The 20,105-nt window shown below is 40.9% G+C and overlaps 1 protein-coding gene across 5 annotated transcripts in view; it reads left to right on the top strand.

The window, feature by feature from the left end:
- Positions 1-19,852, top strand: part of fam222aa (family with sequence similarity 222 member Aa) — a 117,052-nt gene extending 97,200 nt beyond the window's left edge. For 4 of the 5 annotated variants that reach the window (XM_077241404.1, XM_077241407.1, XM_077241406.1 and 1 more), the window contains one exon: positions 15,004-16,602. In XM_077241404.1, coding sequence (XP_077097519.1) covers positions 15,004-16,463 — 1,460 coding nt within the window. In that variant the 3' untranslated portion in view covers positions 16,464-16,602. Of the gene's footprint in view, positions 1-15,003 lie in introns of all 5 variants that reach the window. The other variant, XM_077241403.1, reaches the window with a different exon arrangement.
- Positions 19,853-20,105: the final 253 nt, after the last annotated feature.

The following is a 20,105-nucleotide window of genomic DNA, read 5'->3' as shown; positions in this document are numbered from 1 at the left end:
AGGAGCGTTTGTTCCTGTCCTGCTCCTCAGTCCTTTTTAATTGTCACCCAGAGAACATTTTTATCACCACATGATGAGGAATATTATCATAAAATAAATATTCTAGGTTAAATACCAGTAAAGCTCTATCGACAGCATCTGTGTACACCAATTGCTCCATAGGCTCCATAGGCAATGTAAGTGTATTACATCACAAATTTTTTTTTTTTTTACAAAACTAAGAACAAAATGTAAAAAAAAAAAAAGTGAAAGTATACCTACCACAAATGCAATGAAAATGACTTAAGTTAGAGATCTCATTCATTTTTCTAATCTCAGTTGCATTCTCCGATTCGTCTCTCTACCACACATTGCGCATTTGTGTGTGTCTCTTAGAAAGTGTGTGTGTATGACTGAATGATTGTTTGTGAAAGTTTTCCTGATACGAATCTTGCAGTTGAAAGATTCGTATTCAGATTAAAGTGGATATTACTTGATATTAAAAAAATCCCCTACTGCTGAATATTTTATCCACCACTTGCCGTTACAACTCTCCTTTCGCTCTCGTTCTCCCAGGAAGATCTTCAGATAGAGCAGTGGCCGGTCCTCACTGTCGACTTTGTGACCCCAAAAATTCGAACGCACATGAGGGATTTATTCAAGTCAGGCGAGTCTGATGTTTAGAAGTGAAATGGACCGCTTCATGTTTTGTTGTTTCGTGGGTGGCTAACAGTAGACCCCAGCATAGAGAAACTCCTACAAAACAGCATTTGAAGAGACTGAGAGGAGTAGGGCGTGATGTGTGTTGGCGGGAAGGATAAGAACCAAGGACATTAGAGAGAAGGGAGGAGGACTATGAGATAAAAAAGAATATTGATATACAAGGAATTTGTCTTTAGGCAGGTGTCGACAAAAAAATATGAAGATGAAACATGTTAACACAAATACAAGCAAAACAAATGGTTTCAAGAATTAGTCGATCAGTAATGACTTTTTCATTTTTCAGTGGCCTTGGTTTCGATTTCTTTCAGAAATTTCAATCTGAATGATTTAAAATATTAAGGCATTTCATTTAAAGCAAAAAAGTACCGTTTTGGTACCGTTTCAAAGCTCTTGGCAAACAAAATTATGGGCACTGAATCAAGGAATGAACTGTTCATCCCATAATAACAATCGAATCGAATCTGAAATAAAATATAAAACTGTATAAAATATCAAAATTTACTATTTGTTATGAGTCATTGCTTATAAATCCACTGGCAATGTTTTATGGGAACTATATTGCTGCAATTCCAGTTTGCATGGTAACTACATCTTCTCTGTTTGTTTTTTGAGAAGATTCTTTGTTGGACCTTTTTGATCTCTGAATGATCCTATGGGAAGATGCATCCAATAAATCGGGCCTTAAAAGTTGTGAGTTCATATTGTGAGTTTATTTTGCAATGAGATCATTATAAAAATAAAGTAGAAACACTTTTTGGATTGTAGAGTCTTTCTACAGGTTCTTTGAATTAGAATTTCTTTGGTTTTGACAAACTAGAACTCTAGAACAACACAAAAGTGCAGTATGAGATTTTCCGTTGTAGTTTGCTCTGTTCTTCTGTTTGTGCTTTGTTTTCATTCGCCAGCGAGGCGTGTGGCATGAAGTGTAAGAGAAAACAAAGTCCCCCAGTTCTCATCCCACAATGCCCCTGACATGTCTGCTGACGGTTAGCATTCCACACAGGCACGGAGAGGACAGCGCTCGCTGCCTGCTGTCTCCGTTGTTGTGGATGATGAAGAGGGGCTCTCGGAGGCGTTAGGAGGAGAGCGAGTGGATGGGGTCTGTGGGGTTCTCCTCTGGGAGAGGAACGGTTGTTATCTTCCCCTCGCTGCCACAAGCTTAGAGAATTTCTTATTCATCTTTCTTTATAATCTCTCGTACCTTGTGCTCTACGTCTCGGTATGGAGGGCAGAGAAAAGCTGTTCTGTGCTGAATAACAACAACAGCAGCACAAAAAGCCCAAATGCACCACAAAACCCACAAAGGATTAAAAAAGGTCCACATTTAGATGTTGCATTAATAAAGTTTTAAGCACTAAAAACGTACTTCCTGTTTTATCCTAAAATATTTTCATTCTTTTAATATTACAATACTGTTGTATTATATTATATTATATTATTATATTATATTATTATATTATATTATATTATTATATTATATTATATTATATTATATTATATTATATTATATTATATTATATTATATTATATTATATTATATTAATGTGGATAGGACTTTTACTAGTAGGAAGAGGAATCCGTGTTGTCTATTTTCCCACGCTGTGTGTGTGATCTGGAGTGTGTCTGTGTGTGTGTGTACAGGCAGCCTGGTCCTGCTGGACCGATGCAGGCAGAAAGCAGACAAATGCAAAGTGACACTTGTGTGTGTAGAATGGTATTTGTAGTGACGCTTTGACCGCAGATAATAAAGTGTTCGCCCTGAGGTGATTCCAGTCGGCAAGCACCCCAATGAAACTCGCTTACTCAAAAAGAGAGAGAGGGAGATGGAGAGATAGATGGGAGTGCAGGGGCAGAGGAGAGGAAGGACGGTTAGAAAGAAAGGCAGAGTGCAAGTACATTGCGGTGAGTGAGGAAAAAAGATTTCAAGACATTTAAAATGACATGGGTTGTGTGTGAGTGTGAGTGTGAGTGTGAGTGCGAAACCAAACGTCTGTCATTTCATTGAATTAAAATGTTGGAATTGGCTTTTAAATGGTGTCACGCTGAAGAGTAATGCAAATTAAAACTTCACGCGCTGTCTTCGGTTGGATATTGCCTAAAATGTTATTTCCTCTGAGAAGGTCTCAAGTATCATGCGTATTATTCATGTGCATTTTAATTTGATTCGGAGCCCCTGCGCTTATTAGCTCTGAGATTCACCTTTGATTGGGTACTCGCTTGTATCTATGGGGAATTAGCTAAGTAACCCGAATATGTTTTGCCAGTTCACCCTGAGCGGAGCAGGAAATGAATAGATTAAAATCAGAGCCAAGTGTGGCCTTAAGTTAATATTAGACTTTATTTTGGACAGCTTTTCCATTTGAACCGACCCAGTCTGCTCAACACTCGTTTTTAATTGTTTATATCCCTAATGTCAATGGACCAAATTTTCTTCATATTTTTTATTTCAGTTCGTAACAGACATCCTGAAATGTTATTAGGTGTATTAGTTTTACCTCTTTAAATCATTTCTCATTGCATGGAGGACAACTTAAGTAAAAAGTGGCACAGCTTACCCCGCCGTCTGGTATTTTTTGATTTTAGTGACAGCAGAAACCAATAAGATTTCCTTGCATAGCACATCATTTGCTTGCATCATATCAGTTATTATTACCCATAATTCTGTAAGTATTGCCCAAATTTCTGTTCATCCCATCTTGGCATTGTTTGTTTTTCCCCCTTACTTGTACGATCCGTTTAGCAATTAGTGTGAATCATTAGCATACCTATTTTTATCAGTGTATGTAAATTCAGATGTCTCTCTCTCTCTAGGACTCTTAGTCTGGACAGACAGGTTCACAGTCCTGCTCTATTATTGTCATTAGCGTGTGTGTTTGAGAGGAGCAGAGATCTGAACCCGAGCCTGCGGTGCAGGAGGTCTGGGGGAGGACAGCCGCGTTCTTTCAGCTCTCCACTCAATTAGAGCCGGAGAGGCACACAGAGGCATGCTGGGTTAATTGTAGAGCTTCAAACAGCTGCCACATTCAGGGTTCCATTGTGCCGGCAACGGTTGTTACGGTGACTGGGGGCCTGGGTTAGTAATCGCTGAGTAATCAGTGTGAGAGAAGAGCAGATGACACGTCCATTAACAACAGGCAGGTATTGTTTAGAATACAACGACACCAGAAGCCCCTCATGCTTGCTCGGTCTCTCACTGTCCCACTTTTATGAAACATTTTTGCTGAGAGGGTGACAGGGAGAGACCTGCTTGTGTAAGGGAGTGCTTGCTGGAGTTGTATTTTGACTGTTTTGTGTGTTTATCCATGCCAAATCTGAATCCCAGTTTGCATACTATCCGTCCAACATAGTATGCAATATTTGGATTACTACATTCCAAGACACTGAAAATTCATAGGACCTTTGATTTACCATTATGTATCCACTCTTGTTTTTTTACTGTAATATTTCCCACAATCCTTTGCGTACGCAAGAGTTTTAGTTAGCAACAGTTTACTGGCTGAAGTCGCAGTCACATTAGCAAAACTTCTGCAAAACTTTGAGGGGAAATTAGGTCATTGATATAGTGTAGCAAAGCAGGAGATGCACCAATATTAAAATCCTGGCTGATAAACTGATGTTATGGCTGATTCCAAATAAAGGGCTAATATTAAAATTCTATACTAATACTGCAGTCTGTCCAAGTATATACCTTTTTGCTACAGACTCAAGCGCATACTGTCCTATCACCAGTGTAGTACATATTTTCACACAATGCATGAGATGCACCAATATTAAAATCTTGGCTGATAAACCAATGTTATGGCTGATTCCCAATAAAGGGCTGATATTAAAATTTGATACTACTGCTGTAGTCTGTCCAAGTACCTTTTTGCTACAGACTCAAGCGCATACTGTCCTATCGCCAGTCTAGTACATATTTTCACACTTAGAAGTAGCCTATGTGAATTGGGATTCAGCCCCTCTGGGGCTCAATTGTGTGATTTTTGGTAAATCCACTACAGTGGAAGAGAAACTGGGCTTGGCCCAAAATTTCCAGGGTCAGATGTCTCACATGCACGCATGCTGGCACATAAAGATGATGGCTGTGCCTGTCTAAGCCTGTCTAACTGTCTGACCACTTCTACGCTTTAACAAGTTAGGCTTTGAGAGGAGGGGGGAAAGCTGTAAACCTGCTGGATGTTGCATTGCATCTGACAGTGTATGTGTGTGTTTTTCTCAGAATCAGTTCCTGTTTATCTGTGCCTTGCCACAACCCATATCTATTGAGCCAAAGCTGATGTGGTTTTGTGTTCTTTGTTCTGTTGAAACCCAGCGGCTGTTAAACCCTTTTCTCCCGCTTCTGACGACATGATCGACGGGGCTGGACATTTCAAAGCTTTTATTTATTCTTTCACTTCTTAACTGTAAAAGATGCTTCACATATTCATAGGGCTGAAGTGTTCAACGTCATCTGTGCTCCTGTAGAGTGCTGCTCTTCGTGTGAAGTTAATTGTAAATGCGACTCTCTGAAAATATTCAGTTATTTTGTGTCACCACTTCTCTTTCATCTCTGCATCATTTCCTGCAGATGCCTCCCTGAGGATGCATGCACACATCTGGCCCCCACACTCTCTTTTTCTCTCTTTCGTTTACTTGACGCATTGCTTTAAAGAACAAATAGACAGCCTACATAGACAATTCCCCTTTTTTAGAATCTCCAATTGTAGTTTCTTCCCCCTCACATTCACTCGTATCCCTCTGATGCTCCCCTCCACCACACACACACACTCTTGCTGCTAATTAGAGTAGTGTTAATTGAGTATTTAGGATTATGCCTCCTCCACACTGCCTGTTCGCTCAAGGGCGGTCCAGGCTCCGTGAAGGACGTGTGCTCTCCGTATGGCTTCCGTTCCACCCGCATCCAAAGCTGACCCAGACTTTCCTAGCCTCGCTCACCGTGACCCATCTAACCCATGACAGGACATCAGTGTTCAGCCTGCAGGTGTCCATTTGCCATGGGAGACTGCAGCAGGATGGCAGGGAGATTGCAGAGATCAGTCCCTGTTGTCTTTTTGTGTGTTTGTGTGTGTGCTCAGGACTTCTTTGGTTGGAGTGCGTCGGCGGTAATGAGAGATGGCATTTAGAGAACTAGCGCTCTGACACACGGGCACTCAGTGCCAGCCGCGAGTGATTAAGGACAGAGGTCATTCCGCTAATTATCCCCCTGCCTTCCCGTTTCCCGCAATCTTCCCCTCCCGTCCTCCCAGAGCGCTTTGTGCCTGGCAGGATGGGATCATTTGTCCATATGCCAGAAGAGTGAAAAGGCACATTGCATGACCGAATATGCTCGCTGAGGACAGCACTGATATTAGATTGCTGGTAAACGTGCAGCATCAAAAAAGCCTGCAAACGCGATGGATCATTTCTGTAAAGTGAAGAGGAATAATCGTCATTAAATGGACTGGACAGGGCTAGTGTAATTCGGTTTGCTCTCTTTTGCTCTTGCTGTATTTGTGGGATTGAGTACACACACACACACACACACACACACGGTAGCTCCTGTTCTCTCAGCTAGCGAAGAACGGATTGCTTCCTTCCTCTAGGGAAATAATTAATCCGTACAAGGCTGTCGCATGTCGAGATGAAGCAAGTGTGAAGCATTTTGCCCAGGAGGCATTGCAGACTGTCGCCCATGCAGACACCTGTTAGAACTCCTGCCCCACATTAGCATACGCAACACACACACACATACTGCAAACAGGAGCAACCACAACACGCTTCACTCCACTGAGCCGGTGTGTGTGATAGCGTGTGTGGTTTCATGTCTACCTATTTACTGGTGTATGTTTTGTTTGCATTTGTAGCGTGTTCACGCTGTGAACGTGTCTCTTGTGTGGATTTGTTATTGAGTTTATCATGTGGGTGCGTGTGTTTAGGTGTGATTGTCTGTGTTTATCACAGGACGCCATCTGCGCTGTGCTCGCAAGCGTGATCAGAGACATTGAACACCAATAAGTCACGCAGGTCTGAGCTGATGAAAGATCTCACACTCGCACTCACTTGGGGGATGGCCTACGTGTTGGATAATGTTAGTGTAATATCTGGGCAGGGGGAAGTGTGAGGAAACAAGTCAAACAAGTAATGTTTTTAAGTTCAACGTTTGCCCATCTGGTGCTCTCTTATAAGCAAGTTTCATCATGATAAACAAACATGATGTTAATCACTTAGAACTGACTAGCCTGCCAGTGGTGAGTGCATTAAGATTTATTCAAATGAATGTAATATTAAATATAAACACGAATAATTTCTGCCAGCCATGAAACTGTGTTTTGCATAATTTATATATTTAAAGTTAAAATCTAAATTTGTAAATTTGAAATTAAAACTTAAATTGTGTAATTTTGGAATCGTATATAAATACTGTGTATATACAGCTGCAATCGAAATTATTCTACCCCCATTGCAAATCAGGTGTATCAAATCAAAATGTACAGACTTTCATCTGTTTGCAATGAACAAATAAAACTGAAATAGCTCAACACAACAAATGTTTCAAGTAGTTTCCCCAAACTCAACAGAAAATGCAACTTTTAATGACTTCTCAAAATTATTCAACACCTTCATTGCAAGCATCTTTAGTACTAAGTAGAACACCCTTTTGCTGTTATGACCTGCTGCAAACAAGATGTATAACCTGACACCAACTTCTGGCAGCATTTCTGAAGAATCTTAGCCCATTCCTCATGAGCAATGGCCTTCAGTTCAGTGATATTCTTGGGTTTGCATGCTCCAACCACCTTCTTCAAATCCCACCAGAATTTTTCTATGGGGTTCAAGTCAGGTGACTGTAATGGCCACTGTAGAATCTTCAAGGACTTTTCCCTAAAACCAAGCCTTGTGGAGTTTGAGGATATGCTTGGGATCATTGTCCTGTTGCAAGGTCCAATGGCGACCAAGCTTCAGCTTCCTCACTGATGGCAGGACGTTTTCTCCTAGGATTCCCTGATACTTCAATGAATCCATCTTGCCTTTACAGGTTTCCAGTGCCAGAGGATGCAAAGCAGCCGCAGAGCATCAGCGAGCCCCACCATGCTGAACTGTAGACAGAGGTTCTTTTCAGCATATGCTTCATTCTTCTTCCTCCAGACATATACGGCGTGGTTTACGGCGTGGAGTTCTGGCATGCGTTTAGTACGCGACTTACTGTGCAGCTGAAACCTCAGTGCCTGTTGCCAGTTGCCACCAAGTCTTGCTGAAGGTCTTTTGTAGTCACTCGAGGGTTTTCTGAACCTGCCTTCTCAGAAATCTGGTTGCAGCCATTGATAGCTTCCTTCTTCTGACACGTCCAGATAGTGTAACAACTGTTCCTTTAACTTTGAACTTGCTTCTAACTCTGTCTCTAGGAACATTTAGTGCCTTTCGCTATCTTTTTGTATCGTGTTACTTGTTTGTGAAGGGTGATGAAATCTTCTCTTAACTTTTTGGAGTCTTTTGACTTAGCCATATTTCTAACTTGCAGTCAAACGTAACACTCAACAAACCTACCCAGTTCAGATATTTTGTGTGTTCTAGTTAAAGCACACCTGGTGAAACTAATGAAGCTCTTCATTAGTTGCATTAGGTGTGCTTGACAAGACTTTTTTTTGCAGATTTGTGCTGTTGTGAGGGATTCTATTTAGGGGGTTGAATAATTTTGAAACTGTAGAAGTCATTAAAAGTTGCATTTTCAGTTAAATCTGGGGAAACCACTTAAAACATTTGTTGTGTTGAGCAGTTTTAATTACTTTTGTTTGATTTGTTCATTGCAAACAGCTGAAAGTCTTTACATTTTGGCAATAAACCTGATTTGCAGTGGGGGTTGAATAATTTTGATTGCATCTGTATATATTCTAATTTGTAATATGTAGGGCTGAACGATTAATTGCATTTGCGATAATATCGCGATATGATGAAATGCGATTTTGTAACCGCAAGAGCTGCGATTACACTGGCAACGTGAGTGACACGCGAGAGAAAAGCAGTCTGCAGATCAAGCATCAACTTGGCACGCTACGCATTGGTCTGGCATACAGGAAAGAACAGTTTATTTTTTATGTATGTGATATTGTGTTATTTATTCTCTCTCCAACAATTCTGGATCGATTCAGAGAATTTCAGAATCGAGTCTGAGCTTAGTTTTTAAACACAGATGCGTGATGACGCTGCGAGTGCTTTAGAAACAACCATTCTGCTTGCTTCTAATTTCTCTCTCTCTCTCTCACACACACACACACACACGCGCACGACACCGCTCGAACCTTCCGAAAAATAAGCTTTCATAAAGTTCGGGGTTTAAGCGAATTACAAGGACAGTGTCGGGCTTCATTGCACAGGTTTTGCCACTGTGATGTTAATCTTGCAGTGCGCGGTCTTGGCCGCCAAAATTTTCCTTACAAATGCTCCACAAAGGCATTATTTATGTCTTTTGGAATGCAGTTGTCTTATATATTAAAAATATGAAAATCACTGAGAAAGCTGCTTTCATTTTAAAATACTTGCATGCATGCGGCTGTGAGCGACTCATTGGTTAAATATACTTGAATCTCAAAATGCTTTTCACGCGAAATTAATTTAAACACGGTCAGTTATATCTTAAACCAACAGGACAAACCACATTTAAAATTTCAAAAGAGATATGTGCATTAGTGTGAATGCAGCCTACCGTATAGGGGGAAAATCACTCCAGCTCTTGAATGGAAAACGTTCAGACAGTCTACTTTTAAATACTGAAAGCACTCTTCGTTTATTGCTTGTAATGTTTTTTTTTGTTCCTCTTTATTTACTAGCTTTTATATTTTGAAGCTATATTAGTTTATAGCCCATTTAAAATTCTTAACATGTAATTGGTTTATTACATTAATTAAATGTGTTTATATATATATATATATATATAATATTCCCATCCCTACTGTACAATGATTTATTGCTTGTCTTTGTCGACTAATACAGAAGGTAAAGAACTTAAAGTAATCGCATATTAAATCGCAATCGCAATATTGGTTAAAAAAATCGCAATTAGATTATTTTCCATAATCTTTCAGCCCTAGTAATATGTGTTAAATGGAACTAAGGGCCCTATCTTGCACCCAGCGCAATTGACTTTGTACACCGACGCATGTATAATTCCTATTTTGGACCCGACACACAGTGGACTTTTCCCTCCACAGATGCACGTCTGTAAATTAGGGAATTAACTTAACTAATAAGGAGGCCATGACGGACAGAGGCCAAGGGGAAAATTTGGCCAGTATGCCGGGGTTTCACCCCTACTCTTTTTCGAAGGACATCCTGGGATTTTTAATGACCACAAAGTCAGGACCTCGGTTTAACATCTCATCCGAAGGACTAGATCCTTTTATATGCTTTTTTTCAATGACAGTGAAATTATTCAGTTCTTTTTTTAAAGCACAGTTGTGACAAACAGCGCAAGTAATTTAGTGCCAGTCTCAGTATCTTTGTAAACTGTATGAAATGTGAAAACATATTGTGATTTTGATCCTTCTTTTCATTTTGGTGTGTCACCACATGCAGTTCTTGCATCCTTGATTTCCACTGAGGAAAAAGTTGCTAGAGAATGTGCTAGTAGCAACAGATGTTTTCTTTAGAAAGACTATTTGTATGTCTTTTGATTTGAATCACCCATGCCGCATGGGCCTGTTTATAACCTTGACATGGATTTAATTATAATTTAGAATAGAGCTGCGCCGATAGATCGGCTGGTGACCGGAATTGGCCGATTTTCACGTGATCAGCCATGATCGGCGACCGGCCGGTCAGTCTGACATTTTCCGATTTCATGCCGGTCAAATGCACTCAGGCGCTGCATGATTAACATCGCGCAACATCAGCATCACACGTGAACGCGGAACGCACACGTAGGAAACCCTGTGAATTAGGCTTCGGCCGTTTCACACCGCAAGCCTGAGCAGCGCGTTTTTTCCCCCGGCGTGCGTGTTAAACAATGAGTGCATTCACAGCGAGAGCAGGAGCAGCGCGTGAGCGTCGAGCAGGAGCGTTGCGTGATCAGGAATGAAGCGGGGGTTTCGGGGGTTTCTGGGGGTTCCAGAATTTGCATGTCTGGTGTGTTTTAACAAGAACTGGAGTAGGCTATGTCAGAAAAGAAAATGATGACTCAAATATATTTATAGAAAATTTACCCATTTAAACTTCTTTTTATTATTTCTCAATCGTTTCCCTCTACTTGCCCGAGTTTACCTCTCTGCACCATGTACAAGCATTGACAGTGAGCGCTTGTTTAGTCTGGGTGGACATGTGGCAAAGAGAGAAGAAACAGACTATCTGGTGACTGGTGATCTGTTGAGTGATTTTAATAGGCCTGTGTGTGTGTTTTGAGAAATATATTTATACTGCAAGGCTATATTTATTTTATTTTTTGTTATTTATATATTATTTACATTTTTTTAGATGGATATTGGATGTGAAAAGGAAATGGTTCTTCCATAACACTACACTTTAGATGTTTGTGAATTACCTACACCAGGAGAATTTTATATAGTTCTATTTTATAGCAATTATCTGTTCAAAAAAGCTTCTATGTTCTATGCAAAATGTAAAATGTTCTATTAAAGAAAAGATAGAAAATAAATATTTGTGTGTGTGTGCTGTAAAGTGGTTAGAAAAAATTAAATCAGAATCGGCTAAAATCGGTATCGGCAGCTCAAACTCAACGAAAAATCGGAATCGGCCTAGAAAATTGTAATCGGTGCATCTCTAATTTAGAGTCGTTTAGTAAAGAATCAGCAGAGAAAAGCAGTGATGGCTACCTCAAACCTCTATTTCTCTCTCATCTGTTGTGCTCATAGCTGCAGTAATGGTCAAAGGCCTTTGTGGGTTGGAGCAGCTCTCTATGGATCTGAAAGGCATCTAATCCCTGTGGCCTGTGAAGTGTGAAACCATTTGATGGCAGGTTGGGTGCTGGAGTTTTTTGCCTGTTGACAAACAAGAGCAGGCCACAGAGAGAAAGACAGCAACAGCAGCTTTATCCATTGTGCGAGAGGATTCAACGGAGCAGTTTAGGAATGGAAAACATGGACCTGTCACCCAAAATACATGGCAGCAACAGCATTAGCTGCGCTTTAATGATAATTAGCACATTTTGGACCCATCACGAAGCGAGTTGAAGTGAAGGGAGGAGAGAGATAGAAGGCTAAGGGAGAGTGACATGGCAAAGCATGGCTCCTTAATTAAACCATGTGATGATCAAAGATAGTCACCCGATCCAACCCCCCCTTACGTAAAGGAGATCAGAAAATTGGCTCGTCTATTTGCATATGGACCAGCGACGCCTCTTTGAAATCCACTTTTTTTTTTCTCTCTTTGGATCCAATGAAGTGAGGAAACTGTCGGTCTAGTTGTATCATACACACATGCACAAACCCTCCTCACCCACCCTTCTGTGCTGGCTGTCGGGGAAACATCAAAGCGCCGTGGTGCTCCTGTCACCGAGGGGGTTGAAAGTGTCGGCCCCTGTGCTGGCCCTGCATGGGCTGGACAGATGCTCGACAGCCCCCCATTTCATCTGACCCATTTAGAACACCTCCAATTAGACTGTGACAGCGCAGAGATGAGCATCCTTTCATCCGCTGCCCAAGAAGATTCCAGCTAACATACGTGCTTTAAACACTCTGCAGACCTCTGGAGCCTCAGGAATGTTTTAAAAAGACTTATTAGACCTAAAAGAGCTAGTCTGAGATGGTTTGAGGTTGTTTGTTTGGATGTGGCCTAAAATATAACCTAACTTAAATTCTTAAGTAAATAGCCTGAAAATAAATAATGATAGTTTTAAGAAACAAAATAAAACAAAACGTACAGATCAGTTCAGACAGTGACTGATATAAAAGCAGCAATAGTAATTTTTTAAAAATCAAGAATGTATGAAAGGCCATGCTATATTGTGAATATATTTATGGAGGTGTCTGGGGTGTCTGTCTGTGATCTAAAACCCAGAAGAAGTAGGGTGATGTATATCAACAACAACAGTAGCAGCACAAACAGATGCAATTTTGAATTTTTTGGCCTTCTCTGGAGTCTTGGTTCCAATTCCATTTGAAATGCTGGTCTGAGGCAGGCCACTCAAGCAAGACATCTTATAAATATACATGAAATAAAACTGTTTTGGGTAGAGGAATGGACCAGATTTGTCCTATCCACTGGAAAAGATTGAGTGACAGCTAAAAAAGTGAACAAATAAATTAAAGTGTTTATTTGAAAAAAAATTCACATTTCTTTTGAAATACTTTTTCCATGTCATATTAGCCTAATCGTTTAAAATCGTTTTTTTTTTATGTAAACAAAAAGTTATGTAAAGCTTAAATTGTTTATGAGAATATTTTTATCTTACATTGCACACTATTTTATACAGTATAGGTTTTTATACAGTCTATGATTATAATTTAAAATTATTTTTAAAGAAGTATTTTATATATAATATATAATGTAATTATAAAATATAAACCGACTCTGCTAGATTTGCAACTTCGTCACTTATCTTCTGGGAATTACTTTTACCATGTGCTATTAGATTTTTAAGGCTTAGAGCACATGGATGGTGTAGATTTAGCTTCTTGATTGATTGACTTGCTAGCTTAATGGAAGCCAGAGATTAAAGGATGTTAAAAGTGTGACAATCAGAAATGTGACAACTTTCTCACAGCTGGATCCCTAGAGTTCTGGAAAAAAAACACTCTGAAATTTGCTGACGCTGTCATTTGTGGCAGTTTAATTTTAGTCAGAATGATAAAAACAACCAATAAATGTGCACACTTTTCTTAAAAATATAATTTTTGAGAGGGTTGGTAGTCATTTGTGGCAGTTGATTTATCACTTGTAAATTGAGTGCTTTGCCTGCTCCCGCTCTGCCTTTTTGTAGCACTGAACTAAGTAGCCATGAAATTGCCTGAATAATGTCGTTTAAATCCAATCTCACCACGGCCCTTCACCTCCGCTCATCCTCTGCACTGCCTCTCGCAGCTCTTTCTCCTTGTTTCCCCAACTCGTTTTTCTCAGAATCCCAAAAGCCAGAGCTTCCTCTGAAAACGCCTGATTCAAAACCCTGATCAAGCCTAAACCGAGTCCAACTACAAGGACACTTTGTCTTACTGTCTGAGTACAATTAGACATTAAGGCTTATTGGGGTTTTTTATCATTTCCTTCCCTGCCCAACATGTGGGTCTTTGCGTTTTAATAGGAGTGAGTCAGTGAGTTTTGCAGCACAGCTTTTAATGGATATCTCAATCATGTTTTATGACGAAGCTCAGGCAGTACATTTTGTCTCACCATTTTTCTGTACAGGCTGAAAAAAACCCGGTTACGAGTTCCCAGTGGGTAGAGTTTTCTGGGGTTCGTGGGAGGGGTAATGTAGGTCTGTGTCTTAATTTGGAGATGGTCTGATTGAATAATTGAGAAATTGGCCTGGCCAAGGCTAAGACCTACTGGTGCTACTTATAAATCTCAAATGTGTCAGTGCAATTAAACAAGTCTTTTATCCTCCTTACTTCCTGCTCGCTCTCCTTTCCGTCTCCAAGGGTAACCCAATTTTGAACAATAGAAAGGCCAAATTAATTTCACAAAGCACTGGTTTAATAATGCCTTAGGTGCCTGATTTCAAGTTAAAAAGCTATTTATCCAGGGATAAACCTCTACTGGAATATAGAGTGAGAGAGAACTGGGTGAGGTATAAAATATAGTTTCTATAGAGAGGCTGAATTTAAAACATTGCGTATTCACATAATTTGTGAATTATGTATCTAAGGCTTGTACAATTATTTTTGTTGTTGTTGTTAGCAGACATTTTCTTACAAATGAAAATTGCAATTAAGAAAGTACACATATAATGTCAATGGCAAATTCTAGATGGGTAGCTGAGAACATACAAATCATGTATGTAAGTTGAGGTAGGGCCTTATTTTCTTTGTTATGGAAAAGGCAGAACTGCTGTTGTAATGTGATCCACCAAAAGGAGCAGGCCATTTAGGGTGATGCCAAAAGTTGTTACACACATGAAGGTAACGACTGTGTGACCTTCAACCAGGGATGGAAGTCTTTACTGGAAGCTTTGCATACTTGACCCTACTAAAATGGTTTGGGATTTGCACAGAAGTACAGAGTGCCAAAGACTTCTTTAAAAAGAATGTCCAGGCTGCTGCTTTCTGACTGGTAGCTCCATTATCATCAAACATTATATAAAGTTACCATATAGTCTACACTCGTGTTCCAAGTCTTTCAAAGTCTGACTAAAGACATTCTTTTATTTTTGTCTTCCAGGTGAGCTGACTGTCCCCATGCCTTCCCCGCGCTACCCCAGCGCAGCAGAGCTGGATGCCTACGCACAGAAGACAGCCAACAACCCTCTGTCTATCAAGATATTCCCCACCAACATCAGGGTCCCCCAACACAAGCACCTTAACCGGACTGTGAATGGATATGACACCACTGGACAACGCTACAGCCCCTATCCCCAACTCCACACTGGGGGCTACCATGGTCTGTTAGCGATCGTCAAAGTCTCATCATCATCCTCATCATCCTCATCCTCCTTATCAACTTTCTTACCCTCCACAAAGGGCGTCCTCAAAAACTCAGAAGGCAGGAGGACTAAGTTGTCTCCGGCGCAGATAGCAGTGGCTCCTTATCCGCCTCCCAACAGCAGCACTTTAGGTCATTGCCATGGACAGATTGTGTACCACACAGGGCCTCCCAAACCGACAGAGGCCACCACTCTGTCGGTCCCCCCTAATGTCACTGTGGCCAGTTCTGTGATCCCTGTGGCAGGGGGCCGAGGACTGAACCTCCCTCCTCAGTCAAATCTTCCCTCCATCCAGAGCATCATTTACCAGATTAACCAGCACTGCCAAGCCCAGGCTCTGCAGCAGGTGTGTCAGAATGGGGCATCTACAGGACCTCTGAACCCCAGCCCATCCAAACAGGGCACCGCTAACTCCTCAGGGGGGACTTACGTCACTAGTGTGGCTCCGCAGGGAAACATGGCCTATTCAGGGACGGTGCTACCAGGGCAGAATGGGGAGGCGATGAAGGCTGGGGTGTATCCCGAAGGTATAGACTACCTTTTGTGGCAGAAACAACAGCAGCAGCAGCAGGCCGTTTTGAGGATGTACAGTGGGGGGAGTGGAGGAGGAGGTGCCATTAGCAAGTCACCCGAAACCTGTGCCCTGGGAGGGTCCATCATGCTCGGAGGGGCACAGGTGTCCTCCTCCAGAGGTTATCCGATGACAGCCAGTACAAGTGGTGGACTGGACAAGGTCAGCTCTTCCCCTTTGAACTGTGTGGGGATGCATGGAAACTTTTCTGTAGGCCAGTACTTTGCGCCTCCGTGGAACAGCGTTCTGGTGACACCAGACAGCGACTGCTACAACCCACAAGACCTCCCGGGAGCTACCACCACAGCTGGACCGGTGACAGGGCACAGGGAACTGGGTTTCCCCCACCATCACCAACACCCTCATCATCATCATCATCACCACCATCATCCCCACCACCACCACCCCATAGACAGCACGGGTGGTCTGTGTTGCAGTTTGCCCAGTAAGAGTCTATGTAGTACATCAGTGTTGAGCAGCAGTCTGCAGTCACTGGAATACCTGATCAATGACATCCATCCTCCCTGCATCAAGGAGCAGATGTTGGGGAAGGGATATGAGACTGTGTCTGTGCCGAGACTATTGGACCACCAGCATGCACACATCCGCCTCCCTGTTTACAGATAAGAAGAGCCGGGTTGACCAATATAAAGAGCGACTGGAAAATCTTTAATCACAAACTGCAGTTGTTGCCATTGCCTAGATTTGCAGTGGAGTTTTGTGATTCTGCTCAAAGCAGACTGGGGGAGATCTGGATCCAAACATGGTTGGGTGAATGCTGGAAAGCCAATCTGTGCCTCTCAGCTCAGAGCTGGGAGAGAATTGCTGTCTGGGAATTGGAATGTTCCTAAATGTGGATTCTGTGATTATATTCTTTTCTCTCTTTTTTACTAAGAGGGATTTTTTTGGTTGTTTTCCAATTGCTTATCTTTTTTCTTTTTGAATTATTTTATCAGACTAATATTTTTTTTTTGGTGAGAGTCAATGGTTTAAATGAAGTAAATATGGCCTCTTCTCCTCCAAACATTGCAAGTAACCGATTGGATTAACTTGAAGAAGAATGATGGTCTTTAAGCACCACTGTTGTCTATAAAATATAAGGTTGAACCTGTGCTAACAAAACACTGTAAGAGGTAGCGGTATTCGCACATTACAACATTTCAAAGACCAAAAAGGCAACTAGATGAGTGCTTTTAGGTGACGTTAATTGAGAAAATGGAAATCTTTCATAGAAATTGCACTGCTTGGGGTGTAAAAATGTGTGAAAGTCTTGGCAGGTTGGAAATTAGACGTTTGAATATAATGTATTTAAAGAACTTGAAGACTTGAACCTATTTTTGTTGTTTTATTTTATATACAGGTCCTTCTCAAAAAATTAGCATATTGTGATAAAGTTAATTATTTTCCATAATGTAATGATAAAAATTAAACTTTCATATATTTTAGATTCATTGCACACCAACTGAAATATTTCAGGTCTTTTATTGTTTTAATACTGATGATTTTGGCATACAGCTCATGAAAACCCAAAATTCCTGTCTCAAAAAATTAGCATATCATGAAAAGGGTCTCTAAACAAGCTATTAACCTAATCATCTGTATCAACTAATTAATTATAAACACCTGCAAAAGATTCCTGAGGCTTTTAAAAACTCCCAGCCTGTTTCATTACTCAAAACCGCAATCATGGGTAAGACTGCCGACCTGACTGCTGTCCAGAAGGCCTTCATTGACACCCTCAAGCAAGAGGGTAAGACACAGAAAGAAATTTCTGAACAAATAGGCTGTTCCCAGAGTGCTGTATCAAGGCACCTCAGTGGGAAGTCTGTGGGAAGGAAAAAGTGTGGCAAAAAACGCTGCACAACGAGAAGAGGTGACCGAACCCTGAGGAAGATTGTGGAGAAGGACCGATTCCAGACCTTGGGGGACCTGCGGAAGCAGTGGACTGAGTCAGGAGTAGAAACATCCAGAGCCACCGTGCACAGGCGTGTGCAGGAAATGGGCTACAGGTGCCGCATTCCCCAGGTCAAGCCACTTTTGAACCAGAAACAGCGGCAGAAGAGCCTGACCTGGGCTACAGAGAAGCAGCACTGGACTGTTGCTCAGTTTTGCAAGTCATTCGGAAATCAAGGTGCCAGAGTCTGGAGGAAGACTGGGGAGAAGGAAATGCCAAAATGCCTGAAGTCCAGTGTCAAGTACCCACAGACAGTGATGGTCTGGGGTGCCATGTCAGCCGCTGGTGTTAGTGCACTGTGTTTAATCAAGGGCAGGGCCAATGCAGCTAGCTATCAGGAGATTTTGGAGCACTTCATGCTTCCATCTGCTGAAAAGCTTTATGGAGATGAAGATTTCATTTTTCAGCACGACCTGGCACCTGCTCACAGTGCCAAAACCACTGGTAAATGGTTTACTGACCATGGTATTACTGTGCTCAATTGGCCTGCCAACTCTCCTGACCTGAACCCCATAGAGAATCTGTGGGATATTGTGAAGAGAAAGTTGAGAGACGCAAGACCCAACACTCTGGATGAGCTTAAGGCCGCTATCGAAGCATCCTGGGCCTCCATAACACCTCAGCAGTGCCACAGGCTGATTGCCTCCATGCCACGCCGCATTGAAGCAGTCATTTCTGCAAAAGGATTCCCGACCAAGTATTGACTATTGTGTGCATAACTGAACATAATTATTTGAAGGTTGACTTTTTTTTTGTATTAAAAACACTTATTTTATTGGTCGGATGAAATATGCTAATTTTTTGAGACAGGAATTTTGGGTTTTCATGAGCTGTATGCCAAAATCATCAGTATTAAAACAATAAAACACCTGAAATATTTCAGTTGGTGTGCAATGAATCTAAAATATATGAAAGTTTAATTTTTATCATTATATTATGGAAAATAATGAACTTTATCACAATATGCTAATTTTTTGAGAAGGACCTGTATATATTTGTAGTATATAATATGCATTGGCTGCTAAGGGAGTAAGAGTGTAAAATGCTTAAGTTTTTTTAATGTTTCATTAAGGGTAATTTCTTTTGATTTTATTCTCCTTTGGCTGCAGTTTAAGTTTCTGCTGTTCTCACGGTGTATTCACCACGAGAACTATACAACAGAACTCTCATTTATTTACCTACACTGGAATCAAATCTCCAAATAGGATATAAAGATATAAAATGAATCGGTTGTTGTTGGAAAGCTCTGAAATGAGACCACCCTCATTAACAACTTTAGACCGATCAGGTCTTGTTGAAAAGAAAAATCAAATAAATGCATTCTGACATGCCAAAATGAATCTGATTTGGAATTGTGAAAATGAGCTGTCTGTTGTTGGTACTGTTGTTCTTGATTGGTTAGGGATCAAATTACTTTTCCTTCATGGCTTTGAAGTTTAGAAGTACAAGTGACTCCATTAAACGAAGACCTGAGGGGAGTTAACCTATCAGAGGTGTCGCTTGACCATTCCTCATTTTGAAATGATAAAAACAATCATTGTGGTACCTCTCTCGAATAGAGGTGGAAGGAGAGGGGACAAGTGTTTTTCTCAGCTCTGTGCTAGCGGTTTCGAGCCAGGTTGAGGCTGCTCGTAAGCTTTGTCTCAACACTGAAATATTTATTTCGACTGTGACTTTCCTGTGAATGTACTGCACTTAGATTACTGAGAAGACTAATGCCTTGTGGGACAGAGAGGGGGGAAATAAAGAAAAATTGGATGGGCACAGCGGTCCCTGACGTTAAATTAGCATTTCTTTTGTCAGTCAAATTTCATTGGTAAATTGAATTTAGAAACTCGAGAGAGAGAGGCAACGGGGTGTTTCTGGCGGAGGCAAAAAACTGGCTACAGTCTAGATTTATGAAGTGCAATTATTATGACTGTATTAACAATTTTGTTTTCTCTGAGCTTACACCAAAAAAAAAAGAAAATGTAAAACTACAGCTGTGTCTACATTCCCAATGTACCACATACTCATTCCCTTCTTGTTTTGAGGTGCAAAATAAAATGATTTCAAGAATTTATTGAGAAACTCATGTCTTTGCTTTGACTTTATTACAAAATTTAAATTGTCATGTACAAACTGAAGCAGTTTGGGAGCTGAAAAATGAATTTCCTTCCAATCAGTGTTGGGGGTAACGCATTATAAGTAACAGGAGTTACGTCATCAGATTAATTTTTAAAGGTAACTAAAGTAATGTGTTACTTAAACTTTAAATTTCCAACAAAACATCTGGGTTACTTTTTCAAATAAGTAATCAAGTTACTTTGTTTTAC

This window comes from Siphateles boraxobius, unplaced genomic scaffold, assembly GCF_051911475.1.
Source record: "Siphateles boraxobius isolate OS27281-9 unplaced genomic scaffold, OSU_SipBor_1 24, whole genome shotgun sequence".
Taxonomy (NCBI): domain Eukaryota; kingdom Metazoa; phylum Chordata; class Actinopteri; order Cypriniformes; family Leuciscidae; genus Siphateles; species Siphateles boraxobius.
The sequence above is the reverse complement of the archived record's forward strand: the minus strand, read 5'-3'. Positions and strand labels throughout refer to the sequence as shown.